The sequence below is a fragment of the Salarias fasciatus genome, assembly GCF_902148845.1.
Source record: "Salarias fasciatus chromosome 7 unlocalized genomic scaffold, fSalaFa1.1 super_scaffold_4, whole genome shotgun sequence".
Classification (NCBI taxonomy): Eukaryota; Metazoa; Chordata; class Actinopteri; order Blenniiformes; family Blenniidae; genus Salarias; species Salarias fasciatus.
In genome coordinates this window covers 6,082,448-6,109,981 of record NW_021941229.1, presented here as the reverse complement: position 1 = coordinate 6,109,981, position 27,534 = coordinate 6,082,448, and the positions used below count along the sequence as shown (strand labels likewise).

Here is a 27,534-nt window from a genome sequence, read left to right as displayed (position 1 = left end):
TTTAAAGACCGTCTTCCTCGTCCACAAAGCTCTCACTGAGACGAGCTGCTAGACGACTCGGCTGCGGTTCAGTTGAGGTTTCCACATGTGGCTTTTGTCGGTGTCGATGAATTTCTTTGGGAAAGTTGAATCAAGTTTGGAAACGCACATCATGGCAGACCTCTGACTAATTCCCATCAACAAACACCACGGTGTGGAAGCCTCTGTGGAATTTAGACTCCATGACAGAAGTTCTGGAGTTGTTCTCTTCAGTTCGGAGATCTGGATGCTCGTGGGAATAAAATGATCCATGAACTAACAGAGATAAAGTTTATTACATTTCCATTTTACATTCTGAAAAACTTGCATTGCTTCAAAAAGTCATAGAAGTCGTGTTTCTTTCCAAATAAAAAGTGTCAATATAATAAACCTTTACTGGTCACAGAGTTTATTCTCTGCAACAATCTCAAACCCACAAGAAGAAGAACATTCACTTTTACTCTTTGAAACTGAGTTACTGTTTATTCTCTCCTGTTAAAACACGTCACTGCTGCTGTTCTCTGTTTGAACACAAGAAGTTAAAATGTAACATCTGCGTTTTGAAGAAAGTGATGTTACGGTAAAACTCTGAAAAACACTGAAAGTAGGAAATATAAAGATGAACACTTTAACTCTTCTCTACCTTCAGAGGCCGAGCTAAAACCCCTGGGCGAGCTGAACGGTTCCTCTGAATGAGACGAGGCGGACTGATTCCCTGAATGGGATTGGCCCGGCGGCGCGGCGTTTCATTGAGGAGAGCGTAGCTCCGCTGCCCCCCCCTCCTCCCCTCCCCGCCGGACGCTAACTGGATTAAAGCGGCAGGCAGGAGCAGGGCGTGTCGCGGCGTGTTCCCGGCACACCGCTCACCTGCGAGCTCCAGGCGAGCGCAGAGTGCACGGCGTGACCCGGCGTGACCCGGCCCGACCCGGCGAGGGGCGGAGAGGCCGGCGAGGCCTCACTTCTGCCCCCGCTGGCCGACGGTAAAGGAGTCGGAGGCGGGGAGGAAGGAGAGCCGCCTTCTCTTCAGGCGGCTGCTGCTGCTGGTGAAAGGATTCTCCTCCAGCTCTCTGATTCTCTGACGCAAAGCCGCAATCTCCTTATTCTTCTCCTCCTGGAAGAGCTGCAGCTTCTGACGACACACACACGCACACACACACACACACACACACACGTAGTCAAAGAATGACCTGAATGTGAACTGCAAAGATCTCAGGCCTTGTTTGAATGAAATTTTGAAGCGAAGATTAATATATTTTGTGTTTTTTGGGAGTCCAGATGTAAACACAAACAGCTCCAGGGGAGGATTAAAAAAAAAAAAAAAAAAAACGCTTGGACTCGAACTCTGAGGGACCAGGGATTCTGGAACTTTCACAGAACACTCTGACTTCATGTTGATGGAAACAGGGAGAAACGCAGGTTTTCTGAAATCTGCTCCTGCGCATGTGGAGTAGATGGACAAGAATAACGTTTGGCTCCAGAGCACCCACTAGTGGCCCACCATGAAAACTACATCACGATCAATTTTCAACGTTTTCATTTAAGCAGACACCGAAACAAAAACGCCAAAACGATGAGTTTTCACCTGAAACGCCGTGTAAACGGGATCTAAGTGAACCAGACCACGAGTGATGAAACCACCCGGAGAGGTGAACCGACTCTTTACTGAGAACAACGTCCGCTTCAGCTTTTTGCTCTGAACTTCTGAAGTGTGATAAAGACCCTGAGTGTGTGTCCTGCTCACCCGCCTGAAGACGCTCTGAGGGATCAGCTGGGAGCCCTGATGCTGCTGCTGCTGAGGCTGCTGGTTCCACTGGACCTGGGCCAACTTCGCTCCAAACTGAGAAAACACAGAAAAACACACAGCGAGCCAAATATGACAGTTTCAGCAATTTTTTTTCAGTTTTTTTAAACAAATACTGAAGGAAATAGTCTTTACCAGATGACATGAACAGAATTCTCACAACAGATTTAAAAAAAAACGGTGCTATAAGCTTTAGATTTACACTTTAAAGGAGGCCTTTGTTGCTGTGCAGAGTATACATGATGAAAACATCTATATTTTTACAAAAACCAAACAATTAGTACTGAAAATGACTTTAAGCTTTTAAATTATGAAAGCCAACAAACACAGAATACATTATGTGAATTAACTTATTACATAGCATCACATTTTTAAAAAAGAAGCCATAATGAAACAATCCTAATAATAAATCTGGCTGCTGTGTTTTTCTGTTTAATGTTTTGGCTGTAAAAATAACTGTTCAAACTTAAAGTGTTTCATTACATTATACTGTTTTTTAGAATTGCACCTTCAGACAACTCATGCTGTGCAAACATGTCCTGTAAATACCAGAACAACTTTAATCTGTGACAATCAGCAGATTATTTATTCTTTAAAGGCTGAAAAACTGACGGATGAATGGAATCAATCCTGACGTTTCCTCTCAGTCGCAGGAAGGCAGAACGCGTCTCACCTCGATCTGCAGCTTGAGGATTTCGCTCTGCCGCTCCTTCTCCTGATCCTTCATCTTCTTCATCATCTCCTCCAGGTCTGCGTCCTTCTTCTGCAGCAGCTTCGTCACTTCGGCATCTTTAGCTTCCACTGAACGCAAACCGGCCACGAGGACCAGCAGCAGACGGACATTCACACAGGCCAGAGGAGAAAAGGCACAAGAGTGACATTTTACTGAGTCTCACGAAAGAATTAGAAGAGTTTAATCTGACTTCATGGATGTTTTTGGCAAGAACGCTATTTTTAGCCATAAAAAACTAAAGAAAAAGTTTAGCTGTCTGGATCAATCACATCACAAATGTTAAAACAGTACAACAAATCAACAAAAAGTACAAATAAAAGTATTGATACAGTTGCTAAAATAGTCTGAATAAACTTTTATAAATGCTGGAAATACTGTTAAAGTAAAACTAATACAGTTAACAAAAAATGCTTAAAAAAAAAAAAAAGTTAAAAAAATTGTTAACGGATAAAGTCAAATAAAAAAGCTAATGGAGATGTTAAAAAGAATACAAAATATAAATAAAATACAAAAGAGTTGGCAAAAAAATGAAATCGAAAAAATAAAAATGCTGAGAAAAATATAAAAAGTATAATACAAATTCCAATAAGATGCAATGAAATAATAATAATAATAATAATAATAATAATAATAATAATAATAATAATAATTATGTTAAAAATTCTAAATGTGTAAATCTATAAAAATACTAAAAAAAACCTATTATTGTTAATAAAATGTAGAAAAATATGACGCATACAAGTGATGAAAGTGTGAATAAAATTATAAATGCTGAAAAATTACATTAAAGAAAGTATGACTACAAATGTAAAACGCAAATGCAAAGGAAAATACTGAAAACATTTTAGATAAAGATGCCAACAACAGGCTTAAATGGTAAATATTCAAATCGTTATTTCTTATATCTAGTTTTGAAAATGTCTGCCATGGTAATTCACTGTGGTTGTTGATCTGAAGAATGAACATTACTACATGTTTGGTTGAATTTCGGGACACTTTGGATCTTAAATATAGGAAATTTAAGCTGTAAATATTCAAACGTCACCGCACGCTGACTAACAGCTGATCATAAAGCAATTAATTTATAAAAAGACGAAGGACTGTTTACAGTCTAACTACTGCTAGTGAACTTCATTGAGGATTCTGGTGTGTGTGTGACGTCAGCCCGGTTGCTGACGCTGAGTGTGTGTGTTTGTGAGTGTGTGTGTTCGTCACTGGAACTGAGCCAAGGCCTCACTGTGGCTGATCCCCTCCATGCGGCTCTCCTCCACCTCCCTCCTGCACTGCTGCCTCACGGCCTCTAGCGCCCTCTGGTGTCTCTCTTCTTCTGCTCCCAGCTTCCCGAGCAGCCGCTGCAGCTCCGCTTGAGCCACCTGAGGAGAGCTGGAATCGTCACTGAGCACACACACACCCGGGGAAAACCTTTACAGAGTGTGTGTGTGGAGCCGGCAGGCCGCCTCCTTCAGGCTCTACCTCCAGAGTTCTCTCACCGTCTTCTTTCACGGCCGCTAAATCTCTCCTCAGGTTCTCGTTCTCCACTGAAACACCACAGATTTCACTGAACCCGCAACTTTTACGGATCTGAATGTTTATTTATTCCAGCAGAAAAGAACAAAATTTGCTGAAAATAAATGATCTATTGGTTGCAAATGTTTTCACTTCTACAAGATGATCTATTTCACTGTGATATAAGCTTAACGCTAATGCAAAGTCTGGTTTAATCGTCTTGAAAATATTGTTAGAGTGGAACTTTCTCTGATTCTTCACTCTCATATCAGATTGACTGAACTCCTGTTCGGCTGTCTTTTAGGATTTCAACAAAAAAAAGAAAAATTTAATTAACGACCTAAAAATTTCACAATTGTTCTAAACTCTGTGCTGAAGGGTCAGTTTTAGGATCATTTTTCATCTATTTTATAGCAAAAAAACATAATTTCTACAGGCTTACACAACTTTCAAGCTGAACACACATTATGAAGTGAGCAGGCCAAGAAATATGGATAATTTTTAGGACAATATTTTTTATTCATTTCATATTTTTTGGTTTGTTTTTGTGTTACTTTTGACATCAATTTTACCTCATTCATCTGTTTTACTCTTTTATTCTACTCAATGTTAATACTAGCTTTTAATGTCTCTGATGTATTTCTGAAATATCCACCCTGCGTGAACCATACTGTCTAAATGAAGAGTGATTTCAGGCGCTTTGCCTTCTTTAAACCATCACAGGACTCAGTCACTGAAGCACTTTTAAGATATTTACCGTGTTCTTTATTCATTTGCTCTTTCAATAAAAAGTCACAAAGTTCTCTCCTTTGTCTTTGTCTTGTCTTCAATTTTTTTCATGAGGAATTTTTTTCCTGTTTTTTAACTTTATTTCCCCATAAATGCTCTTGTTTTGAAAATATAAATAACATTTTCACTTATTTCAGTTTTCGTCTTTTTCAAAGAATCAATTCACTCGTTCATTTATTCATTTCGTGTGTATTCGAATGAGTACATTCGATTTTTTAAGTTATAATGGTTCACATTTTCTTTTAAAGTATTCTTTTCACATTTGAAATTGTTTTCCACTTTATTTTTTTTAGAAATGAGAAATCTGATCATTATCTTATTGTAATATTTTCCTGCATTTCTTTTTATCTGTTATATTATGGCCATTTCCATGTTTTATGTGATATATTGTGATGTTTAATGTGATGTTGCGGTGATGTACCTCTGAGGTTGCACTGTTCCTGCACAGTCTGCTGCAGTCTGTTTACAGTCAGGAGGAGTGTGTCCTTCTCTGTAACACACCATCACGGCCTGACTCCTCACACACAAAATTAAACTGAACTCAAGACGGACTGAAGGCAAAAAGCCATCATGGTGTTTACGCATAATGTATACAGAGATTAAGAAAAGGGTCATTCGAGTGTTTTAGTGGTTTGAGTTGGACCAACACATCAGATTAGTGTCTTCACTGATGAGGATTGATTGTAATTCAGCTAATTCATCACCAGGGGGAGACACTCACCTTCACACACACTCTTCTCTTTGCTCTCCAAGTATTTCATGTTTCTGTTGGCGTCCTCCAACAAGATCTCCGACAGGCTGTTCTGACCGGAGATCTCGGTCACTTTCTGTGGAAGAAAACTGAAGATTCTGAAGCATGAAAACACCCACTGATTGATTTTATAGCGCAAGTCAAAATATTTATCAAAAAAAAACCTGGCTGGATTTTCATTAAATGTCAAAGCACTGAAATATGAAAGACTGAACCCCGCAGATACTAAATGGTGAAATAAAGATTGATATTACAAACTTTCTACACCTTTAAAAACCAATACAATGCATTACTGCATCAATTTATGCCACGAAGCAGTAACTTAAGTTCACTGATAACAAAATGATCAATAACTACATTGAGGAACTTCCAGGAAAAGCTGTCCAAGGAAACAATGATCAAGATTATTTGTTCAAAACAGGCTTATGAATTGATTTATAACTCAATTTAAATTTATGTATAAGTAAATGTGGGTCAGTGCTGTTGAATATCAAATTACGTTAAAAACGACTTGTGATCATTGAATACCTTGAATGTATCACTGAAGTAAACTTTCTAAAACTGACAAATATTAGCTTTGTAATACGAAGAACCAATCTCCCACATTCAGAACCATATTTTAAGCCAAATTTGTGTATAAAAATTGTTTATGTGACAGCTAATCGATTAGCCGATGTTTCGGATTAACCGGTTTCCCTGTTAATTTGTGACCCATTTCCGGACTTTTGTGGCTGCTGTTCCTGCCTGCTAGTAATAGTATGACAGAATAAGACTCAAAAAAGTACGTTACTTCGAAAGTTATTGTAAATGTGGTTAAACAATATTTCAATCAGATTTTAACATCTGCTGACACGAGCGGCAACAAAGGACTATAAGGTACGCCGGTCACAGATTAACACGGAGGCCACTTCATCCGAAACACCGGCTGGCACGACTTACCTGCTCTAGTTGAACAAACTCCTCCAAAAATTTGTCCAGGTCAACACAGTTTGACTGTGTCATTTTGTTGAACAAAGATGGAATAAATATATAACAGCACTCGTGAAGAATATTGGAATTGCTGTTGTTGCGAAACGGTGAGAGTCTACGCTAATCAGCGCTAGCTTCAATAAACTACTTCGCTGCGACGTCGCTGAAATATGACGTCATGACGTATTACGCATGGTGTTCCACTTCGTCTCCGTCTTTCAGAAAATTAGTGTCAAAGATGCATTATTTAATAGAACTAGTTATATTTCATTCATATTATAATTTATTACTTTATCTCCTGTGAAGATGCTTTGAACAAACTTTAAATCAGACACAGACAGCAATATGAGCAGTATGAATTAGTTTTTAATTTGTCAATACAAACAGTTGAAATGCAATGTCTGTACAAGCTTAACACTGACGACCTCTTAACCCATAGCTTTAACCTGCTTCACAAGCACAAATGACCCAGAAATTAAAGTAAAAAAAAAAGAAAACAAAAATCAATAAATGCACTTAAAACAAATATAAACCGCATGTAAGACTAACAAACCATTGTATTTTTCATAGTATCACAGTAAGATATGCCATATTTTCCAAATACAAGCAGCTCAGAATTAAATTCTGAGTTAAAGACAATGTGCTGACTCAGGCTGGGTATGAAAACTGTAAAGAGATCTCCACTGATTACAATAATACTGTTACTGTGCCATCTTTGAACTTGAAGCCAAAGAAATGTTGTTTCTGGCTTTTAGTGTTAATATTTTTCAAGGTTTTTACATTAATTTACTCAAAAATATTCTGATATGTACAAAATGTACAAATATTTACACAGCAAATTAAATCTACTTTAGTCAATATTTTCAATAGAAACTGTGGAAAGTGTCACCCATCGTAAGAAAACCACAAGAAATTCAGAAAAACAAAGCACTTTAAGTTTTTTTTTTTACTGTAAGCTTACATTTTTTTCTAAAAAAAAAAAAAAATCACAAAAAAGCTGGAAAATTTTTTTTTAATGATGAGCAGCTTAAAAGACGGCTGTTTAAGATGATGGAAACCAAACCAGAGTGTGGGTTTGAATTGTAAAACATATTAGAAAAGCAGCTTCATGGTCTTAAAAGGCAATATGCAGCTTCTGACACAATTCTAAGCTGTAGTGGCCAAAAAAAACATCCATTGTGTAACAAGTGGTTGTGCTGTTATGCGTTAAAATACTGAGACAGAATTCTCCTTGAATGATTCCCGTTCCAAAACAAGAGAAAAACCCTCCTCTGTGCCCAATTCTCCCACGAACTGCACAACATGTGAGTCTTCAAAGATGAGAGGAGGCAGAAGTCACGGCACGGACCTCCAAGAGACATCCCAGAAGACCCATCTCCCTTTCACCGGATAGTTGTAGTCACTTCTTTTTTCTGCACGCCGCCTCGGTGATTTACGGCGTGATGCTTCCCAGCAGCTCCGGGGTCAGGTAGCCGTCCGGCGTCGGCATGCTCTTTGGGATTATCAGCTGCGGCGCCGGTGTCAAGCTGGGCGTGAGTAGGAGGCTGTTCTGCCTGTCGACGGCCTCCACCACCGTGTAGACGGGCGGAGGCGGGGACGGGGACGCGGGGGCGGGGTCTGCCTGGCGCGGCTCCTCTCTCGGGTCGCCGGCGGACGGCTTGGGGTTTTCTTTGCCAGCGCTGAGCTCCGAGGCGTAGTCTTTGTGGTCGGCGTTCACCACAAACAGCTGGAACTGGTTGTCCTTCTCCTTCTCGGCTGCTTTCTCCCGGCTCCCGTCTTCCTCGGGCGACAGCAGCACCTTGCCGGACGCCCTGACCTCGCTCACCTGGGCGTACAGCGCCTCCCTGCCCGGCGCCGCCGGCTCCTCGGCGGGGTCTGGCTCGGAGTCGACCGGGCACGGCGGCTCCTTGCCGAGCGCCGGGTTCGGGGTGAGCGGGCGGAAAGACGGCGCTTCCGGGTCGCTGGGGAGGTCGGGGTCGCAGCAGCTGGCGCGGCCCGAGTCGTCGTCCCGGAAGCCCAGCGAGAGCGGCGAGCAGTTGGAGGACAGCGAGCGGTCCATGAGGCAGTCGGTGTCCAGGTCCGTGAGCCGGTCGTTCTGCTCCTCGATGTCCAGGTCGATGAACTCCACCCAGGGGTCGCTGTTATACAGCTCCGGCCGCAGGTCAGGGGGGGCGCCCAGGATCGACGTCAGCTTCCGAAGCTCCCCTTTCTGCAAGGGAGGAGGAAAAAAGACATGATACAAGGACGATCACTGCCTGGATAGTACTTTTATTTGTGTTTAAAAAAGGAAAACAATAGAAGTCTGCCACCAACTGAAAGGAATTTTGTCAAATGCAAAGTCAAAATCTAGATTTACTGATCTCCTGTAGTAAAAAATCATATATTCTAAAAACCTACATATTGATGTGTCAACGTTCCAGCTCTGATGTAAAGTTCTAAATTATACATGAATATTTCACAGATCGACTTAAAAGCCTTGAAAAAAAGAAGCAACAGCAAAGTGAAAAAAGTGATTCTTGTCAACAGATTCTAATAAATCTTTTACCTAACCTTGATGTAATAACAAGTGAAGCATGAATATCTTTCACATGTGAGTGAACACGGCGAGCACCTTGAGTAGTTCAGAGTCAATCCCTCTAATTTTAGGTCCAGGAACTGGAGGCAGGAGAATAACCATTAACCTGAAAGCAGAACAGAGGAGGATTCCTGAATCCCATAAAGCTCAAGAAGGAAAAACAGACACAAAGAAATATTCTAGAGCTTCAAATGTTGCCCTTGGGCTGAAAAACCAGCTCAGACGTGAACCCTCGGGCACGGTACTCACTTGTCCTGTTGAGATATGACGACCACCATCAGGATGGCCACTAAACAGAAGGCGCCGAATATGAGAAGAGCCACCATTGGGAATCTGGGAACTAGAGGCCAAAGATACCATAAAACTTCTATTAATTCAACAGAAAACATCATCAACAAGCGTTTTAATATGTTTCAAACCGATGTAAGAGACGAGCCAGATGGTTCAGGGGGGGTTTCTGAGAGCGTACCGTTGGACTGGACGTGGATGAACAGAGAGTCGCTGAACTCTCCGAAGTGTTTCCCTGCGAACGGCTTGCACCGCACGCGGACCTCGTGATTCACGTTGGCTTGGAGCCCAAACAGGGAGCGGTATGTGGTCTTCACAAGGTCCACCTGGGATGGGGAGGAAATGCAAACGGCTGTTTTCCTTCAGGCACGTTTGCAACCAAAGGAGAAGGAGAAGAAGGATAAGAAGAAGAGAGAAGCCGACACCCACCGCCTGCCACTGCTCGGAGCTGACGTCTCGGTACTGGACCTCGTACTGCAGCGTCATCCAGCCGATCTTGACGTCCGCCGACTCCGGCGGCCTCCAGCTCACCATCACGTCGTAGTACAGCCCGGTGAGGCTCATGTTCAGGAGCGTCCAGTTCAGGCTGATGGGAGGATCCGGTTGCACTGAGGGACGGGAAGCCATGTCAGTTAGTCTGTCCCTCACAGCGGCAGAGCCACCGGGGACATGGTTTGTCTCCCTGACGGCGTTGTCTCAGCGAACTCACCGATGTCCTCCACGTGGAAGCCGATCTCGTCGTACTCGGTGTCCAGGCTCCTGGAGCAGAGCTTGACTCGGTAAGAGGTCCAGATCTTGGTGTGGGCCTTGCTGAAGAAGCACTGGTTTGGCCGCTCCGTGCTGTAGTGAGGACACTCGCTCCAGTTGGTGGGAGGGGAAGTGGGGGATCTGCAGGGACGGAGACAGGAAGCACAACTCACTCAGCAAAGCTCTTTTCATATCTTATATCCAGAGAGTGGTCGACGAGAGTGAATGTGTATTATCAAAATTTTCATTGTTTCATTTTGTTAAATGCATCAGAAAGTTTATCCAGGGAGCCGAGTGTGTCTGATCACTGGACAACATCAAATCAAGTGTAAAAAAAATATAAGATACTCTGTTAACACCTTCTCCAAAACATCTGGAATGCACTGGAGAACGATTAAAAACACACTGATGAGTTTAACTTAATCAATGCACAGAAAAGATCAGTTCACTCTGATTTCAAGGTTCCAAGCAGAAATTTGAGTTGTTTCAATAATTCTTTTTTTAATTTTTGTGGTTTTAGCTATTTTTTTTCCCCCTATTTTAGTTATTGTGCCTTTTTTATTCAAGAGATAAAAGTAACGTTGAAAAAGACTCTGGTTGTGTGTAAATAAAAATACAGAAAAGTTGATGATTTGGGTATAATTTCCAGAATGTTTCAGGAAGCCACTACAAAAGGGCCAAAAATGAAAACCCCTGACCTTGACTACATGATCCACGCAGTAAAGCAGAAACATTCGGGGGCTCTGACCCCCCCAGAGAGGCAGAGCTGCTTCAGCAAATTCCAAGTATATTACTTAAGGACTGTCTCCAAGAGAATGTGGCCTGAGAACCGCTCAGATACCTTTCAAGCACGACAAGCGAGAGGCCGGGGATTAGTGAGTGTCACTGAATTCATAAGGAAGCCGATTCCCCCGGGATGAAATTTCAACTCGCTCAGATAGGACGAGACGAGAGAATAACAAGAACTGGACGTCTGGGTCAGAGCGGCGCACAATGAAAATATTATCCAGATGGAAGGGGGAGAGTGTGCAGGGACACGGCGTGGCAAAATCAGCCGGCGAGGCCAACAGGAAGAGGTCGCACACTCAGGGTGGAGAAGTATCAGGTAGCAAGTCCAAAGTGGTCCAGTGACCCTCAAACCTCCGGCAGAGGCAGAGATTATGAGACCGTGTGCACTCAACGTCATTCGGCAACCTTTGAACCGCAGAGAAAAGACAGCGGCGGAGGGTTTGGAGTGTGTCTGAGCTACATCCAGAACAAAGCTCTAGAAAAAAAAAAAAAGTCTGGCATTGAACAATCCCATTAGCAGCTAAATAAAGGGCTGGTGGAAGGACGGCAGAGGCTGCAGGCACCACGTCATGAAAGCCTCCGCTGATGACAGGGCTGTCAACAGAATCTCTAAACTATGAAAAAAATACACCAGCGAACACGAGACGGATGACGAAATTCAAACCGGACTTTCTTGTTCCCTGTCAACATGCGAGCTGTATCACAACTGAACAGGTAAACAGTCACTTCTTCACACTGAAGGAATTATTAGCAAAAAAAAAGAATGGTTTAGTTCGATATGGCTCAAACTGTGATCAAAAAGCAGCTCTAATGCTCCACATATGCAGCATTAACTGTATTAAAAGAGCCGTGAAGCATCGGCAGGAACATGAACACACTGATGTGAAGGATGACAAACTGATGAAGCTCAATCTGTACATTAGATTACTCTAGATTAGATTAGTGCTGGATTCGTCACTCCTGGCACATATTCAACTATCAGAAGTGGATAAATGGACTATGGGAAATGGAAACTTAGCACCGAAAAACTAGGAAAAGACCTAAAAGGTTTGGGTTCCACATACCAACAAGAACCTAAAAAAGGTCTTGGTTCCTCATACCGCAGAACATCATCAGGCATCTCGGTTCCTGAGGTGTTGAGTCGAGGCAAACCGCTACAGACGTATGAGACGTGTTTGTGTTTGCAGGAACCCGATGTGGTTTAGAAAGAGGAAGGCAGGGATTCGAGCTGTGGTCCATTAGAACACGTTCTCCCTTTGAGTCACTATTAAATAAGCCCATTCACTCAGCTTTGCCTCAAGTCATTAGAGACGTAAAGCAAAAGCAGTTTGAAACTCGCCGTAAGCTAAACTTTGACTCGTCAGGACCAGATTGAACCGGAGCCCTCAGAGTCAGATAAGGTCTGAACACAGTGTACACTTTGGACGTATTAAAACATCGACCCGGCGCGACCTTCGGCAGATCTGCAGCTGAGTAATGGAGTGTCTTTTCGAAATGCGTCTGCGCTGCGTTCGCTTTGCTCACGCTCCAAGCATGTGAACATGGCCCCAGGCATTTGTTTTGCTTTGAGATCATGTTGTGCAAAACCTGCCGATCTCCAGCACGGGCGCAGAAAAACGTAACCCTTTGCAAAATGCAGTGTGTGAAAACAAGCTCTCCTTCCATGACACAACATCTGCCGTGACAAAGTGTGCGCTCTCACTGCATGTTAATGAAGAACAGGCGCAGGTCTCCCGGCCTGGAGAGGTTCTGGAAAGCGCCGACATTCCAGCTGCAGAGGAAAGTCTCCATGTCGGCCGAGACACAACTGGTGAGGTGTGGACCCCTCTGGGACCGAGCTGAGAAAACACAGAGAGAGAGAGAGAGAGAGAGAGAGAGAGAGAGAGAGGACAAAAGCAGGACTTTACACATGGAATTATGCGTTGTGTTCTAATGATCTGCGCCTCCGTCGTTCTCCTCAAGATTTACGGCTGTAACCTAACGACAGGGGAGCAGCGCGGCCTCCACTTTTCCTGGAAGTCGTTTTGTGGCTTTTCCACGGAAAGGTGCGGTGGGAGGGGGAGCGGGGGGCGGGGGGGGGGGGGGGGGGGGGGGGGTTCGCTGCCTCTGCTGTCGTGGAATAAGCTGTTTGCTTTTGGCTGTACTCAGAAGAGCGCTTCCACAAAAAGCAGCGCTTGGATCCGGCTCCGCAGTCGGCCTCGGCTCAAACCGCTCGGGCTCATTTTCGCTGCGCTCCTGCTGCTGCTAATCTGGGAAAAACGCCCGAGTTTGAGAAAGCGTCCAAAACCGAAGGCATGAGAAGGCAAATCAGATTCCAACTCAGTACAATCTGTAAATTAAAGGCAAAAACCACAGTCTAATGAATGATGCATGAAAATGACTCAGTACAGTGAGCATTTCTGCACATTTTAGCCCCTAATTCTTTATTTATCTCCTCATAAATATTAACATACAGTTGCAGTAATTTCTAGTAATGCAAGACATTAAAGCTAAAGTGATTTAGAGTCTATTCAGTCTGTGGTTTGTGCTGCAAATCAGCCTAGCACAACCTCAGACGGTGGTTTTCCTCACAGTTCAACAGCATCGAGTCATTAAAGTCTTACTATCTATTCTAGAATGAAGGTCACGGCCTCCTGGGTGTTCCAAGTCAAATATCTAAAGCTCGCCCTTGAAAAAAAGACAGTTTTTCACTTGGAAAATGTTGTCCGTTTTCATGCCAACAGCAGAAACACTGAAGACGATGTAGTTCGCAAACCAGGCCATGGAGCGTTTTCAAAAAAAACTTGCATTTTCAGCGACTCCAAGGACCAAAGTTCCTTCCTACGTAAATAATGAAGCAGCTCGGACTCTGGTTGTGCTGTTTCATGTGAATCAAATAAACTCAGATTGACGAGTGACTTAAATTTCTATTGTTCTTCATCAGGTGTTCGCTGCAGCTGACGGAGTTTCATCAGAAGTCGGGCTCTGACGTTGACACTGCTTAATCGTGTGTGTGCGTATGTGTGTGTGTGTGTGTGTGTGTGTGTGTGTGGTGTTAAAGTATGTGAAAAATGTTGGTAGTTTGGTCAGCGGACTGCCCTGACAGGTTCTGGTTTTTTTAATGTTCACTCCCCTTGTATGAGAGATTTAAAAACATGTAGAGGCTGAAAACTGAAGCAGATAAACAGTTTCCCAAACCAATTAAAAAATGGAGCGATCTCACAAAATATTCAAGATATTCAGTTATATTGGCAGACTTGGATAAATCCTAAAATAATTGAAACTTATAAAACGTCAGAGTTCAGTTAAAGACGATTCATTCTGACAGGAACACGCAGGTTTTGGAGATTTCTTTCCAAAGCACTGCCGTGTGAACGCAAAACTTTTCTGAAACAAAAATGCAAAAAATGACGCGTTGTGACTTGAAACTCTGTCGAATGAACAGCGCCCGAGGGCGGCGGCGGAGTCCGTCCCGGGCAGGCCGCCCGTCCCGTCACGGGGCAGGCACATTCACACCTGAGGGAGTATTTTTGGCGTGAGGGAGGAAATCGGAGCATCCGGAGAAAACCCATGCACAGGGGGAGAACATGCAAACGCCACAAACTCTACAGTCTTTCTCACATTCAGAGCATTTTTTTCATCACTTTTGATGGAAAATCCTCCAGTTCTGAGAATAACGAAGGAGCAGTGGGAAAAGCCCTGCCTGACATACTCCCAAGAGAGAAACACACGACCCCCGCCCCCACGCTCCATTGTTTAAACAGGAACTGAGTGAGCGAGTCTATACGTTTTCCCAATGCGGTTGAATAAACAGCCCCGACTGAAGAGCCTGGAGGACGACAGCAGCCAGCTGACAACGCCAAACACTCGAGCGAGGATCAACCGGCTCTCCGGACCGGGCCGGTCCAGGGATGAGCGAGGAGGAGGGGGAGGAGGCGGCTCGCAGCAGATGACGAGCGCCCCGGGCCCGCCCGCTTCGGGGGACGGCGGCGAGGGGTTAAAAATAACCTGTTTACCCACTCCTCCTCGGAACTGTGCTTAGTCAGGATTAGGAGAAAAATCAATTTGACACTCGGCTATGCCGGGCATTTTTTGTGAGCCGGTGCCGGAGTGATAAAGGGAGGCGGTGTGGGGCGCTCTGCTGAAAACAGGCCCAGCAGCTATCCTCACCACTCTGATTGATTAGGCTTTTGCATAACAATTGTATTTTTTCTACATTTAAATGAGGCTTGGCACTTCGTTCTTCATGAACATGCCAATATTTTGCATTAAAGACTGACTTACGAGCAGATGTCCTACTGTTTAAACACAGCTTGTAGAATCTTACACACACGTTGAAAAGCACTTTTCCAACAGAGGGACTCGATCAGTGTTTGTTTTGAGCCAAGCTCATAATCTAAAGATGATCTGGGGGCAGAAACCCTTTTGGGAAAGTGTTTCATAGGGTCGTCTGTCAAAGAAAACATAAAGAAAACACTTCTAGACGCTAAAGCGGAGCTCTCAGGTTTAAGGACCCTGGACATACGCATGAACAACTGGCTTTATTTTTAGAAATCTGGGGTGCACCAAACAAAAATATGATCTAAAGAAAACTGTATAAGGGATTGTAGGACACAAACATCACAGAATCTGAGGACAACGCGAGGAGCGTGGCCTAAATGTTCTCATCACTTCAGTAAAGCTATTAATGTGGAAAAACCATTAGAGGAGCACCTTTCACCGCCTGAGAGATCCAAACAGGCTTTCAGCTTCTCGTTGTTGTTGTCATGACAGATTGACTGTCCATGGGAGCAGGCTAGAAGGCTTGTGTTGTTTGAAACAACAGGAAAAAAATCAACCCTCAAGAACAGAAACATCTGAATAAACGTAAATCCTCCCTGACTTTTGACAGAGTCACACAAGTTCAGAGATTAGAGACATTTTTTATAAGGCCTGTCCCACATTACAAAAAGTCTGAAATACTGAGAATTAGATCAAATACTATGGAAAACATTAAATGAAAATGGGACATTTTCATTGCGTTTTGAGGGCCTGTTCACTGAATAAACCCCGTTTTCAACATTTCTGCTGCCTCTGTGGAAACTGACATTATTTCAAAAGTGTCGCCATGCAAACACTGAACTTTCTGGAAAAAATAACAAAAGAAAACGCAAAAATGATGCATTCTCACTTGTTATATTTCATGTAATGGGGTCTTGAACAACAGCTTTTTGACCATATCAAGAAAATTATTCTCGTATTTTGAATTTACTGACAGAAAAACTGCATTGCGTAACCGTTCAATTTTTTTTACGGAGTCAAAATTCCACTTGAAAAAGGCGATATGAGGGAAGCACAGCGGAGAAACGTGCACTACCCGAGAATACCCGACGTCAGCACAACCAGAACATTTTCACAGAGCACACTGCGTCCGGCGGGGGAGTGATTAAGCTGCTGTGCAAACCGAGGAGCTCCACGTTTCCGCCTGTGCTGCAGTGTTTGCTCAGCTCCCGGCGAGCAGAGTTCACTCCCGGAGTCAGTGGACAGCCGGTCAGAGCCGCAGGACACACTTTCCACGGAGCTAACACCGATTCGCCCTGCATCTGTCTTCAAAAGGTTTGACCCAGAGGTCAGCGATACGTTCAAAGCGTCTGCAGAGGCTGTTTACCACGACGTCCTCGGTCCATCTCTTTACACAGACACACTCATCCTTTCATCTGTGATTTCACAGGAAATGACGGATTTCATTGATTTCCTTTGCTCTTTCTCGCTGCTACCTTCATTTCATACTTCGCCTGCTTTTGTTTACGCAGCCCCCTGGATGATAATTAGTGTGTGTATTTCCTATTAGGAGCTCTATTACCGTGAACACAGCGAGCTGGTGGGAAGTCTTCATTGATGTCCTTCCTGTGAGCGCACAGGGCAAGCAGTTATTTACAGAGTCACGTGTTCAGACATCACTCTGTGTGCTCTCAGGGGGGGAAATGCCTGATGCTCTCCATTTAGAAAAGCCATTTCCTTCCTTGGCCGAGGACCACAATGTTCTCGTCGGCGATTGCCGTTTCAGAGCCTTCGACAAAACTAACGAGCTTTATGGGCAAGACCTGGCGCTTCGCAAGTGCCCCAAAGTGCACAGTGATGGAATAAAGTCTTCAATTAAGACGCTCGATTGCATTAACGGCCAATGTTCTGATTCTGAAGCCGCACGAACGGCGAGGCTCAGGTAAGGGAAGAAGAAAACTACTGCTGACCCCTCCAGAGAACCTCCCATCCAATTTAAGGCCGTGACGGCACAGAAGAGCAAAAAGATCAATGAAAACAGAAGCTTCAGTGAAAATATACTCAATTCAATCATCGCTCATTGACGTTATCATGTGAGAAATCAACATACACAATATAGAAATGGCACAGAACTGAAATGAAGCATGTTTGCAGGTGTGATTGAAACAGAAAACTCCAGCCACGGCTGCTGTAAATTAAGGGTAAGAAAAAGAGCACTGTTCAGTGAAAACTGCAGCAAAAATAAAGCTTTTGCTACTCGAATGACACGTCTGTACTACAATGACCACGAGAAGGAAGCCGACTGAAACAGATCGTTTTCTGTCACTTTGGAGCCATCTACCACACACTGGGTGAAGGGTTTTTTTTTTAGGACACATGCTTCAGAACTGTTATTTTTACTTGAATTCCTTCTGAATTTCACTTAAGAGAAAACAGCTGCGGATCCCGTCGACCATCTCTGGTTTGCAAAAAATGTTCAATTGAATCCAAACATCTTTTGTTGCATGACAACGTGAAAATGGAAAACTTCATTGTCGCAATCATTTGATAAAATCCTTTGATAAACAGGAGACTAAACTGTGAACTATTTCTTATTTTAACTAACCTTCACAATTCCTGAATTGGGTCATATTTTTATAACGAGCCAGCCAGAAGGTTACAGCAGCCACAGCTGCTGTAATACCACTTTGTACCACTAGATGGTGCAGTGAGTCTCCTTACCGCCACCCAGTGGACAGAAGAGGCCTTTTATCCATCTGATGTGCTGGAAAAACATGCCAGAAAGTTCAGACGGACGCTTGTTAACATGGGAGTGTTCGCTGTGATTCATCTTAAAATAGGTTCATCACTTCTCAGGCTGCTTTAGTTCTGCACGCTTCATCCTCACAGTGTGGATAATATAATGCTAATTCTGTTGAATTAGCACTACCCAGCTCGGTCACATGTCTGCTCATCCATTTTATGTTAATTCCCTTCTTAATCACTAAAGCGTTTGTGTTTTTCCTTTAAGTTGCAGCTGGCAGACCGCCGCCTCGGGCCGGCCGGTTTCGGCCCACATTCCTTCTTGTCGACACCCCTGATCTGTTTGTTTCTGGGTTGCGTGTCGTTTCTCCCAGGGAGCAAACAACTCCTCGCCTCTCTCTCAGAAACCGCTCAACAGAATTAGAGAAGAGGGTTGCAGAAACCTTCAGGTAATTAAAAGCTGGCAGACTTTGAGAAAGTCATCAGAAAGAGCGAGAGAGAGAGCGAGAGAGAAAAGCCGAGGCGCCTCACGGACGAGCCGCTGGCTCTCGCCTGTGTTTGCGCCACTGTGGGAAAACACTTGTCAAAACACGGTGGCCTTGTTCAGACTCACACACAAACACGAAACAAAACCAGAGAGCGAGAGCGAGCGGCGGCGGGGGGACGTGTCCGTGCACACACCTCCGCTAACCCGCTCGACGGGCGTTATGTAACGAGACAAAAAGAAAAACACCGGATGTCCTGTAAATGGTCAATTCAAAGCTCGCTTCTGTCCGTGGATGAAGTGCCACCAGTGTATGCAAACAGCCAGCTTCTGCGGAGGTGGCGCTGGAGGGAGGGGGAGGGGGGGTCTTCCCATTGTGGAGCAGTGTCAGAGTGTTCAGTCCCCTCCAGGATTCCTGGGAAGCCACTTCACTGGAAGCGCCGCTGGCCGCCGCGTCGCTGCCGAGGGCTTCGGGTGTTGTGCAACACACTTTATGTACATTTGAGGGGCGGAGCAGCGTGGTGAGAGAGAATAACACTGCTCTGGATTAGTCCGGGCTCGGACTCATGCGTGGAAGATTTACAGGCGTCTCGAATATCACTTCCATCTGCTGAATCAACAGAACAAACTAAACCCCCACAAATGTTCCAAAAGTGGCAATAATAATTAAAGAATCAACTTCCGTTTAAAAAAAAAAAAAAAAAAAAAAAAAAAAAAAGAAGTCACAATGTGCAACGTCTCCTGGTGTGTGAACCCTACCTTCATCAGAGGCTGGTTCCACGGCGAGGGGGCGCAGGAGGAGGAAGAGGAGCGCGCCGAGGGCAGCCGCCATGGTGTCGAGCTGTGGAGGGAAACGTGGCCGACGTTAGTTTCTCCTTGCAGTCCACACAGTCCACGCAGGCCCAGCCCACCTCGGGGACGCTCCCACCACGGCTCCTCTGTGGACCAGCAGGAGCGCCGTACGGCCGGGGCAGAACTGGGATCATGGAATACATGCAGGAAGCCCGTTTTAGTCCAGAGAACACAAGAACGCCCAACTCCGTCTCGAACGGACAGCATCGGTGAACTAAATGTAAATCTTTGGTCAGATCCTAAAGATTCTTCTTGAATTTAGTGCAAAGATGCATGATTATAAAAGGGAGAAGTGTTGAATCTTTTTACAAAACCTGAACCTGTTTACGTTCATAATGTAAAACAGATGCACTTTCAACACTGCAGCATTCTCAATGACGCCTTCTGATGCAAAACACAGTAAAATTTGACAAAACCAAGTCCCCGTTTGAAGTATTTTGCATGCTTTGTAAACCGAATTTGGTGTGGATGATAGATCATATTAAGCATTATTCACTTTCACTGCATTGCTGATCTGTCAGTGTTGTGCAAAAGTCCACTTCTCTCTTCAAAACACCAAAATCCATGCTCCATAAGTTATTTTTCTTTAAAAGAATGTTCATTTTACAAAAGTTGTCCTGCCAGGACCGCCTCAAGCAGCCAGATGTTTAACACCCAAGTAGAAAGTGCTTTTTAAACCACTTTCAAAACTTTATTTTGAATAAGTCTATTGTAGATGTGTTTGCTGTCTTTGTACTAGATTAAAGATTTCCACAGATCTGCAACTGGGGCTACATATCGTGTAATATTTAAGGCCAAAGGCCATAGAATGATGAAACTGCATTAAGTTATTTTTGTTCTGCAAATTCAAAATGACAGAACTTAACATATCACAACTAAATAAATAAATCAATAAATAAAATGTGCCACAGGCCAGAAGTCAGAAGCACATAATCAAGGAAAAATGGTTAAAAAAAAAAACAACAAAAACAACAGCACTCCTGAAGCGATGCTGGTGAGAACTGCATGTGCTGAAAAAAATAACTAATTTTAAAGTCTTTTCATGACCTCCACTGCTTCAAGAAATCTGCGTCTTCTAAAGGTTTAATACTGACAAGAATCCACAAGGCGATACAGTTTGACAGTTCTGGCAAAGCACAAGTAGTTTCTGAATGAATGTGAATTACAATTCTGAGAGATTTAACTTGAAAAGTGCAAATTTTTTCTCTCAATATGTAATGTATTTAGGTTTCCTGAAAAAAAAAAAAGGTTCTTAATATTTGCATGCATGATAAAATGTCACAGAATAAAAAAAGAAAAGTCTAAATGGTGGATGAAAGTAGGACACGCAGCAGACAGCGGGGATCGCTGGCAGGTCTATATCAGAATGCGGGCATGTTTTATTCATTATTCTCTTTCTTGGTATTCACATCGCCGATGTTTCCTGGAAAGGCGCGTTTGGCGACGACAAACAAATCCCAGCCAGCAGCCATGGGCACGAGCCAGCGGTTGTGAAATCCCTCCGACGTCCTGGGGCTCATTCTCGTCTACTGGTCCCTTTAAAACGACTTTAAAACTCATTTTTCTTTCAGACTGATTCCACATAAGCTGCAATAGGTCCAGATTTCAATACTTCTTATTCCTCCATTCATTCCCATCATGCATCAGTAAGGTGTGGGATGGAGCCGCTCAGGCTCCAGTACTGCTGCTGGCCTTCATCTCATTTGAGTTATGATATTTTAGAGTCTCATCTTTCTCTGCAGGGTTCAGGTGGGGCCAGCTGGCCAGGCGATCCCATCTCAGCGCTGCGACACACAGCGAGGCAGTCGTCAGGTGTTTTGGTGCAGTGGAGAGCTGGACAGATCGGCTGGGAAAGGAAGTGAGCATCTTCACGTAACGTGTCGACGGGCCGAAGCTGGAAGCGCCTGAAAGCCTCCAGTGAGACGTCTGCACTGAGTCTGCACTCAAGGAAACCCGGCGGAGCAGCAGTGGATTACTGAACTCCTCTCAGACTCTGAACTTCCTCGCTCTTCCTCCTGATTTCCATCAGGTCGGCCCCTCCTCATCATCCTCATACGGTGAGTTTAGACTGGCAGTCCATCTCATTTACAGGTTTGTCAGCTCTTGATACTCTTTCTTGTTTATCTTAAATAATGAAAATGAACCCTGCTCTGATTCCGACTGAATGTTTGTACTTTGGCGCTCTCCTCTAGCCCAGTGGAGAGAAGCTTCAGTACTTTGTCATCTTTTTGTTGAGCGATTGGAGGAAGAATAATTGGTTTAAACGTGGAGACAGGAAGTACAGGAAGCCGGTGACTGTCTCTGCAGGATGGCTGGAATCACTCCTCAGCGTGAGGAGGTTTGATTCTCTAAGGATGACTGGAACGTCTCCGCGTTAAGAAGAACCAGCGGCGTTGGTTCAGGCAACAAGGTCAAAATCTAAGAGTCTGTCAAATGACAAATGAGAACTCCATATCTCCTTCAGCGATTGATGTTTTTACCCTTTTGAAATCACTGAGTTCAATGTCAGTGAGTGTATGTGTTGTGGCTGTCTGCAGACTTCAAACCAGATACACACACAAGAAATGTCAAAAGTGTACATTTTGTATTTGGTGTATTGCTTTTCACTCTCAGTGTCTTCCAGCCTCTTCACACCGACTGAGGCTGACTCATGTTCTTAACCTCTGATGAATACTGAATCCCACCATTGATTGCAGCATTAATTCAAAGGTCTTTGTTGCCCTGAAGGCTAAAGAAGACGGACCGCAGGCAGGGAGGTTTTATCCTGCTTCTGGCTTCAAACTATTTATTCTGATGAAAGAAGAAAATCTGTGAAACAACAATAATCTACCCTTCCAATGGTAAGCACTCAAATCACAAGATAAATAAATGAGCAGTTAGTGGGGACCTCAACTGGGGATATTATCGGATGGTGGAGGGAATACTTTGCAACGTCTTCTGTGGAGGAAGCAGAGGCTGAGGTCTCAGAGGATGGACTCGTCCATCACCCAGGCCAAAGTCACCGAGGCGGTTGGTAAGCTCCTCGTGGCAAGGCCGACACTTCTCCGTACCAATTAGTTTCCCTTTTTAAAAGCTACAGGGGGATCACACTCCTCAGCCTCCCTGGGAAAGTCTATTCCAGGGTACTGGAGAGGAGGATTCGTCTGAAGGTCGAAACCCGGATCCAGGAGGAACAATGTGGTTTTCGTCCCGGTTTTGGAACACTGGACCAGCTCTATACCCTCCATAGGCTGCTCGAGGGCTCATGGGAGTTAACTCAGCCAGTGCACATGTGTTTTGTGGATTTGGAGAATGTGTTTGACTGCGTTCCTTCAGGTGCATTGTGGGGGGTGCTTTGTGAGTACGGAGTCCGGGGCCCCTTGGACCGTCCGGTCTCTGTTTGACCGAAGCAGGAGTCTGGTCCGCATTGCCGGCAGTAAGTCGGACCTGTTCCCGGTGCATGTTGGACTCCAGCAGGGCTGCCCTTCGTGACCAGTTATGTTCATAAGTTTTATGGACAGAAATTCTAGGTGCAGCCAGGGGCCGGAGGGGGTCCGGTTCGGGGACCACAGGATTTCATCTTTGCTTTATGCAGATGATGTTGTCCTGTTGGCTTAATCGAACCCGGACCTGCAGCATGCACTGGGGCGGTTCGCAGCCGAGTGTGAAGCGACAGGGATGAGGATCAGCACCTCCAAATCCGAGGCCACGGTCCTCGACCGGAAGAAGGTGGCCTGTCCTCTCCAGGTCGGCGGAGAGACTCTGGCCCAAGTGGAGGAGTCTAAGTATCTTGGGCTCTTGTCCAGCATTTTAATGTCCAGGCTAAAACCAGCTCAGATAAAGCAGTGGAAACACAGAATGGCTCAAAATGGACAATATAGTTATTATCGCTCAAAAAATAATGATTATGTGGGGAAAATGGTCAAACATGAGGTTCAACGTCATAAGGTTCATCAGGTTCATGGTCAAAATAAGCAAAATTGCTCACACAACTTTTTGATGAGGAACACAATGAAGGAAAGCAAGGAAAAAGAAGATGAAAAAAATACAAGTACAGCTCACTGCTCCATCCACGCAGTGTTTTTTCACAGTTCAAATAGCCAAAGAGGCTAAAAGAGCCAAGATGCATAAAATTACTAAAATGGAAAATCTATGGAAAAAAATCTCTAGAAATTTAAACCCTAAAAACCCAGTAAAATATATCTAAACTCTGTTTTTATATTTGCAGCAACATCTTTTCTTTAATGTGGATAATTAGCATGTTTTGTGGCTCCAGACTAAATTCATTCTATGGAAAATCATGAAAATTGCTGTTTTGGTCATAAAGGTTGCAGAGCCCTGGTCTCGAAGTCTGGATCCTAACAAGCCAAAGCTGATAAACCCAAAACTGACACTGAGAATAACATTAGAAACGATATGCAACAGTCTGGCACACACTCCCATTTAATTCTGAGAACAAACGTGAATAAACACAGCACGGATCATACAAACTGTGTCTCAACACGACGCACACACCTCTGTGTTTATCTGCTCTCACTGAAGTCTAGAAACCACAGACGAAAAGTGTTTTTGAGTTGAGATCGACATGTTTTCGTATCAAGATGTTTCAGTCTGTGAAAACAGGAAGCTCCAAACTTAGGTTCAGGGTAAAAGGCAGAAAACCTTGAAAGTATCTGTTTCAGGTCTCACAGTCATGTAGAACTCAGAAAATCACCTTGTTTTCTGCTGTTTGGTGTTTTATCAGGACATTAAAAGGTCCTTTTATATGCATCAGACTGTCTTTTTCTAATTTAATGTCTCAGAAATCAAAATGCACCTTTACAAAAAGTGAAAGTTTTGCAACTTTATCAAATCATCTGAAATAATCAGTAAAAACAGCTTATCTTTGTGGTCTTTATTGAGTCTATGAGTTTACATGTGATAAATGCTTAGTCTTCATAATATGATTAAATTCTCTTTCTTTATTAATTTGTCAAATCCACGAGCTTTCTGATAGCAATCTAATTGTCTTATTTGTGCCTGTATGTGTATTTTCTTTTATATTTGGCTTTGTGGTGCCATTTTCTGGGCTGGAATAGGAAAAAAAATCTTGAATTCTCACATTTCTTTCTGAATAAAAGTTTTTCTTTTTCTTTGATGAGCCTTGTCTGGGTCAAATGAATGAAATCAAACCAAAACATACTGAGAAAATAGCATGCAACAAGGACTTTAACATGGTGCCAAACACATTTCAGTTGTGATGGGGTATAATCGGTTAAATACTGCCATAATCCACTTTAAATTTACACTTTAAGGTTTTTATTTACTGAGTTAACAGAGTATAGCTACATGAGGATGAATATTTATCAGCGTGGTGACCGACTTCAGCCCTTTTTCTCATTCTGCACTGATTCAGCAGATGAAGACTCGAACCCTGGGATTGCATGACAACCCGCTCCCCCACTGAGCCGCAGCTGCCCCATATATCAGATTAACATTTTATGTACAGTACAGTATGTTATGGGCACTCCCTGCTTGATATTCACATAAATTAACTTCAATCATAACCTTGTTTCAGGTTGCACAGATCTGGCTGATGATTTACAGCTGTCACTGTATAAAAACTGGTTTGTTCTCAAGGGAAAAAATCACAAACAAGACAAATTAAACACAATGTGGTAAAAACATATGGACTGGGAAATAATTTTTTATATAAATACATTAAAAAAAACCTGTAAAAACATTAAAGTCGAGGTGAAAGTTCAGAGCAGTTATTCTCTCCTCACTGAATTGGTTTATTATTCTCTTTACTGTAGATAAATATTGTCACACCATAAAAGTTTCTGATTGAGCAACAGTCCAAACCTGACTGGCCTCAGTTCAGCCTTCAAGAAACCCGAGAAACTAAACTAAACCTCCAAAGAAGAAGCCAACACGAGTCTGTTTGTTGAACTAATGCAGAAGACACACTGGTTTTCAGCTGCTCTGAAGGGTTTCCAGGACTCCAGACTTTAAGGTGTTTTACTCAGTTTGGGGCTCGAACTGGTTTTCCTGCCGCCTGGTCTCAGAGCGAGAAAACCTGACACGAGCAACACGTATCCACGGAGCAGCAGGAGAGCCGCGAGTTGTGGCTTTTATGAGGGATTTATGAGAGCAGATAGAAGACCGAGAGGGGGGAACTCACCGGGTCGAGGTCTGCTCCCGTCCCGGAATACGCTGCTTCTCCCGTCCGGGGAGATTCAAGAAAGAAAGAAGGAAAAACACGAAAACAGCTCGAGCCGGAGCTGGAGCACCAGTCCGGAGGAGATCCCGGCACACGACAGGCTCACGGGCAGCCTTCAGAAGCCTCCTCCCTCCGAGCCTTCCCGCCCCGAGGACCGGGTCTCCGCTCGGTCCGGCACAGCTGTCCTGCCCGCGGGGAGCCTGACAGGGAGCGGCCGCCCCCTGCTGGGAGCTCCGCGGTACTGCAGGCTGCAGGCTGGAGGACCGTGAAAACAACAGGATGTTAGAATAGAATAGAATAGAATAGAATAGAATAGAATAGAATAGAATAGAATAGAATAGAATAGAATAGAATAGAACAAAGACTTTATTGATGGCAGCAAATTGCTGTGATTTTTTATTGTTGCACTCTAAGTTAGATTTTGCTTCTATTTTTTTTATTTAAACTAATCATTGAAAAGTTATGTGTTTAATTTATTGAAGTGTTGAGAATTCTTGATTTACTTGTATGAGAGATTTGAATAAAAAATATTATATATTAGTTTAACTTTCCTGATTGGCTCAACATGAGATATTTGATTTCAGTATGTGAGGCCAACAGAGGAAGACAGTTTATGTCACACACAACAAATACCTGTGTGAAGATTTATGCACGCTGAATTGCATTTATTATTGTTGCATGCATTTAATTGTTAGTGTCGGCATGTGTCCGTAGTGCATTTGTGTGTGTGTGTGTGTGTGTGTGTGTGTGTGTGTGTGTGTGTGTGTGTGTGTGTGTGTGTGTGTGTGTGTGTGTGTGTGTGTGTGTGTGTGTGTTTATGACCATATATGGAACTAATGTCTTGTTGTGTTGTTGTCTTCAGGACTTGGGTCATTTCTCATTGAGTGAGAAATGAAACAATACAACTGGGGTGTTTGCATTAACTCGTTAATATCTTAATCCTGAACAGAAGAAAAAAAATATCCATGTCATGAAAACTTTGCGAGCTGCCAGTAGCCCCAGTTTCATCTTTTGGTGTGAAATACAGCCAAACTCTGGAGCTTCTTCCTGACGCCAGGTTGGAAAGCTCAAAACCAAATGACACCGGCCTCACACTGGATGCTCCTGTCTGGTCCAGCTCTGCAGCTCTGTCACTCACACAGTCTCGGTGTGTCTGCTGTCAGCTGATGGAGGTTGCCAGATCTGCCCCAAATATAATGTTAAAACCGTCCAACAATAGAAAGCAATCCAAACCTCCATCTCTGTAGAAAATGCATGTTAAAACCGTAAAAACCGGATTTGCATTAAAAAAAAAACACATCACAAAACACACAGCCATTCCATCAACCCACCCCGGGTTCAAAAGAAGCTTGATTGTGCAGAAACCCGTCCAATCTGGCAACACAGCCACTCCTGTCATGGAGCTTTGATTTGTGCAATTTTGGTGTGTTTGACTTTCATACAATGAATAAGTACAGCATTGTTCATTCTTCTAATGCATATAATGAGCATCGGATCGCGTTGTTTGTCATATATTCTACCAGAAGAATTACAAAAACAATGTGAAGGCAAAAACACGACACAGATTTTATTTTGAAATCACTGATTTAGGAACACGTATCTACTTTCCATCTGGCCCCCGACTTGTTTCTGTTTAGACTGAAGCAGCAGGGCTCCGGAGTGAGGACAGTGTTAATTTTGACATGAATTTTTCATTTCATTTTAGTTTTAGTCACTCACCAAAGACTTGATTTAGTTAAAGTCACATTTTAGTTTTTTAGTTTTGTTTTGTGTTAGTTAGAATTTAGTCTGTGGAAATTAGTTTTAGTTTTAGTCTTAATTTTAGTCTTGATGAAATTTGACAGTTTTGTTGTACTGTAGTAAATTAGATGGATAGATAGATAGATAGATAGATAGATAGATAGATAGATAGATAGATAGATAGATAGATAACTTTATTGTCTCAGTAGGAAATTTGTCTTGGGCAAAGTGCAAAGTGCTACATCAACATACATATACACATAAAAACAACTCAACATAAAACCACAGTATAGCAGAAGTGCAAAAGGAGTAACCGTTGTAAAAACTCCA

General features: G+C 43.4%; 2 protein-coding genes across 4 annotated transcripts; both read right to left on the bottom strand.

Annotated features, from left to right (window-relative positions):
* Positions 1-973: 973 nt before the first annotated feature.
* Positions 974-6,600, bottom strand: ccdc152 (coiled-coil domain containing 152). Its single transcript, XM_030085589.1, has 7 exons — positions 6,538-6,600; positions 5,569-5,674; positions 4,026-4,090; positions 3,790-3,925; positions 2,493-2,620; positions 1,760-1,855; positions 974-1,093 (listed from the first exon to the last, which is right to left on the bottom strand). The coding sequence occupies exons 1-7, from the start codon at positions 6,598-6,600 to the stop codon at positions 974-976; spliced, it is 714 nt and encodes a 237-aa protein (XP_029941449.1).
* Positions 6,601-6,919: 319 nt separating this feature from the next.
* Positions 6,920-25,595, bottom strand: LOC115382808 (growth hormone receptor-like). 3 transcript variants are annotated; one of them, XM_030084717.1, is made up of 10 exons: positions 25,426-25,595; positions 19,343-19,407; positions 19,191-19,272; positions 12,669-12,804; positions 10,140-10,318; positions 9,860-10,038; positions 9,612-9,756; positions 9,392-9,482; positions 9,179-9,248; positions 6,920-8,776 (listed from the first exon to the last, which is right to left on the bottom strand). In XM_030084717.1, exons 3-10 carry the CDS (start codon positions 19,261-19,263, stop codon positions 8,000-8,002), a joined length of 1,650 nt encoding a protein of 549 aa, XP_029940577.1. In that variant the 5' UTR covers positions 19,264-19,272; positions 19,343-19,407; positions 25,426-25,595; the 3' UTR covers positions 6,920-7,999. The 3 variants fall into 3 exon arrangements, with proteins under 3 accessions (XP_029940577.1, XP_029940576.1, XP_029940575.1); XM_030084716.1 differs by having other exon boundaries at positions 19,191-19,407; positions 25,426-25,594; XM_030084715.1 differs by lacking the exon at positions 19,343-19,407 and having other exon boundaries at positions 25,426-25,594.
* Positions 25,596-27,534: the final 1,939 nt, after the last annotated feature.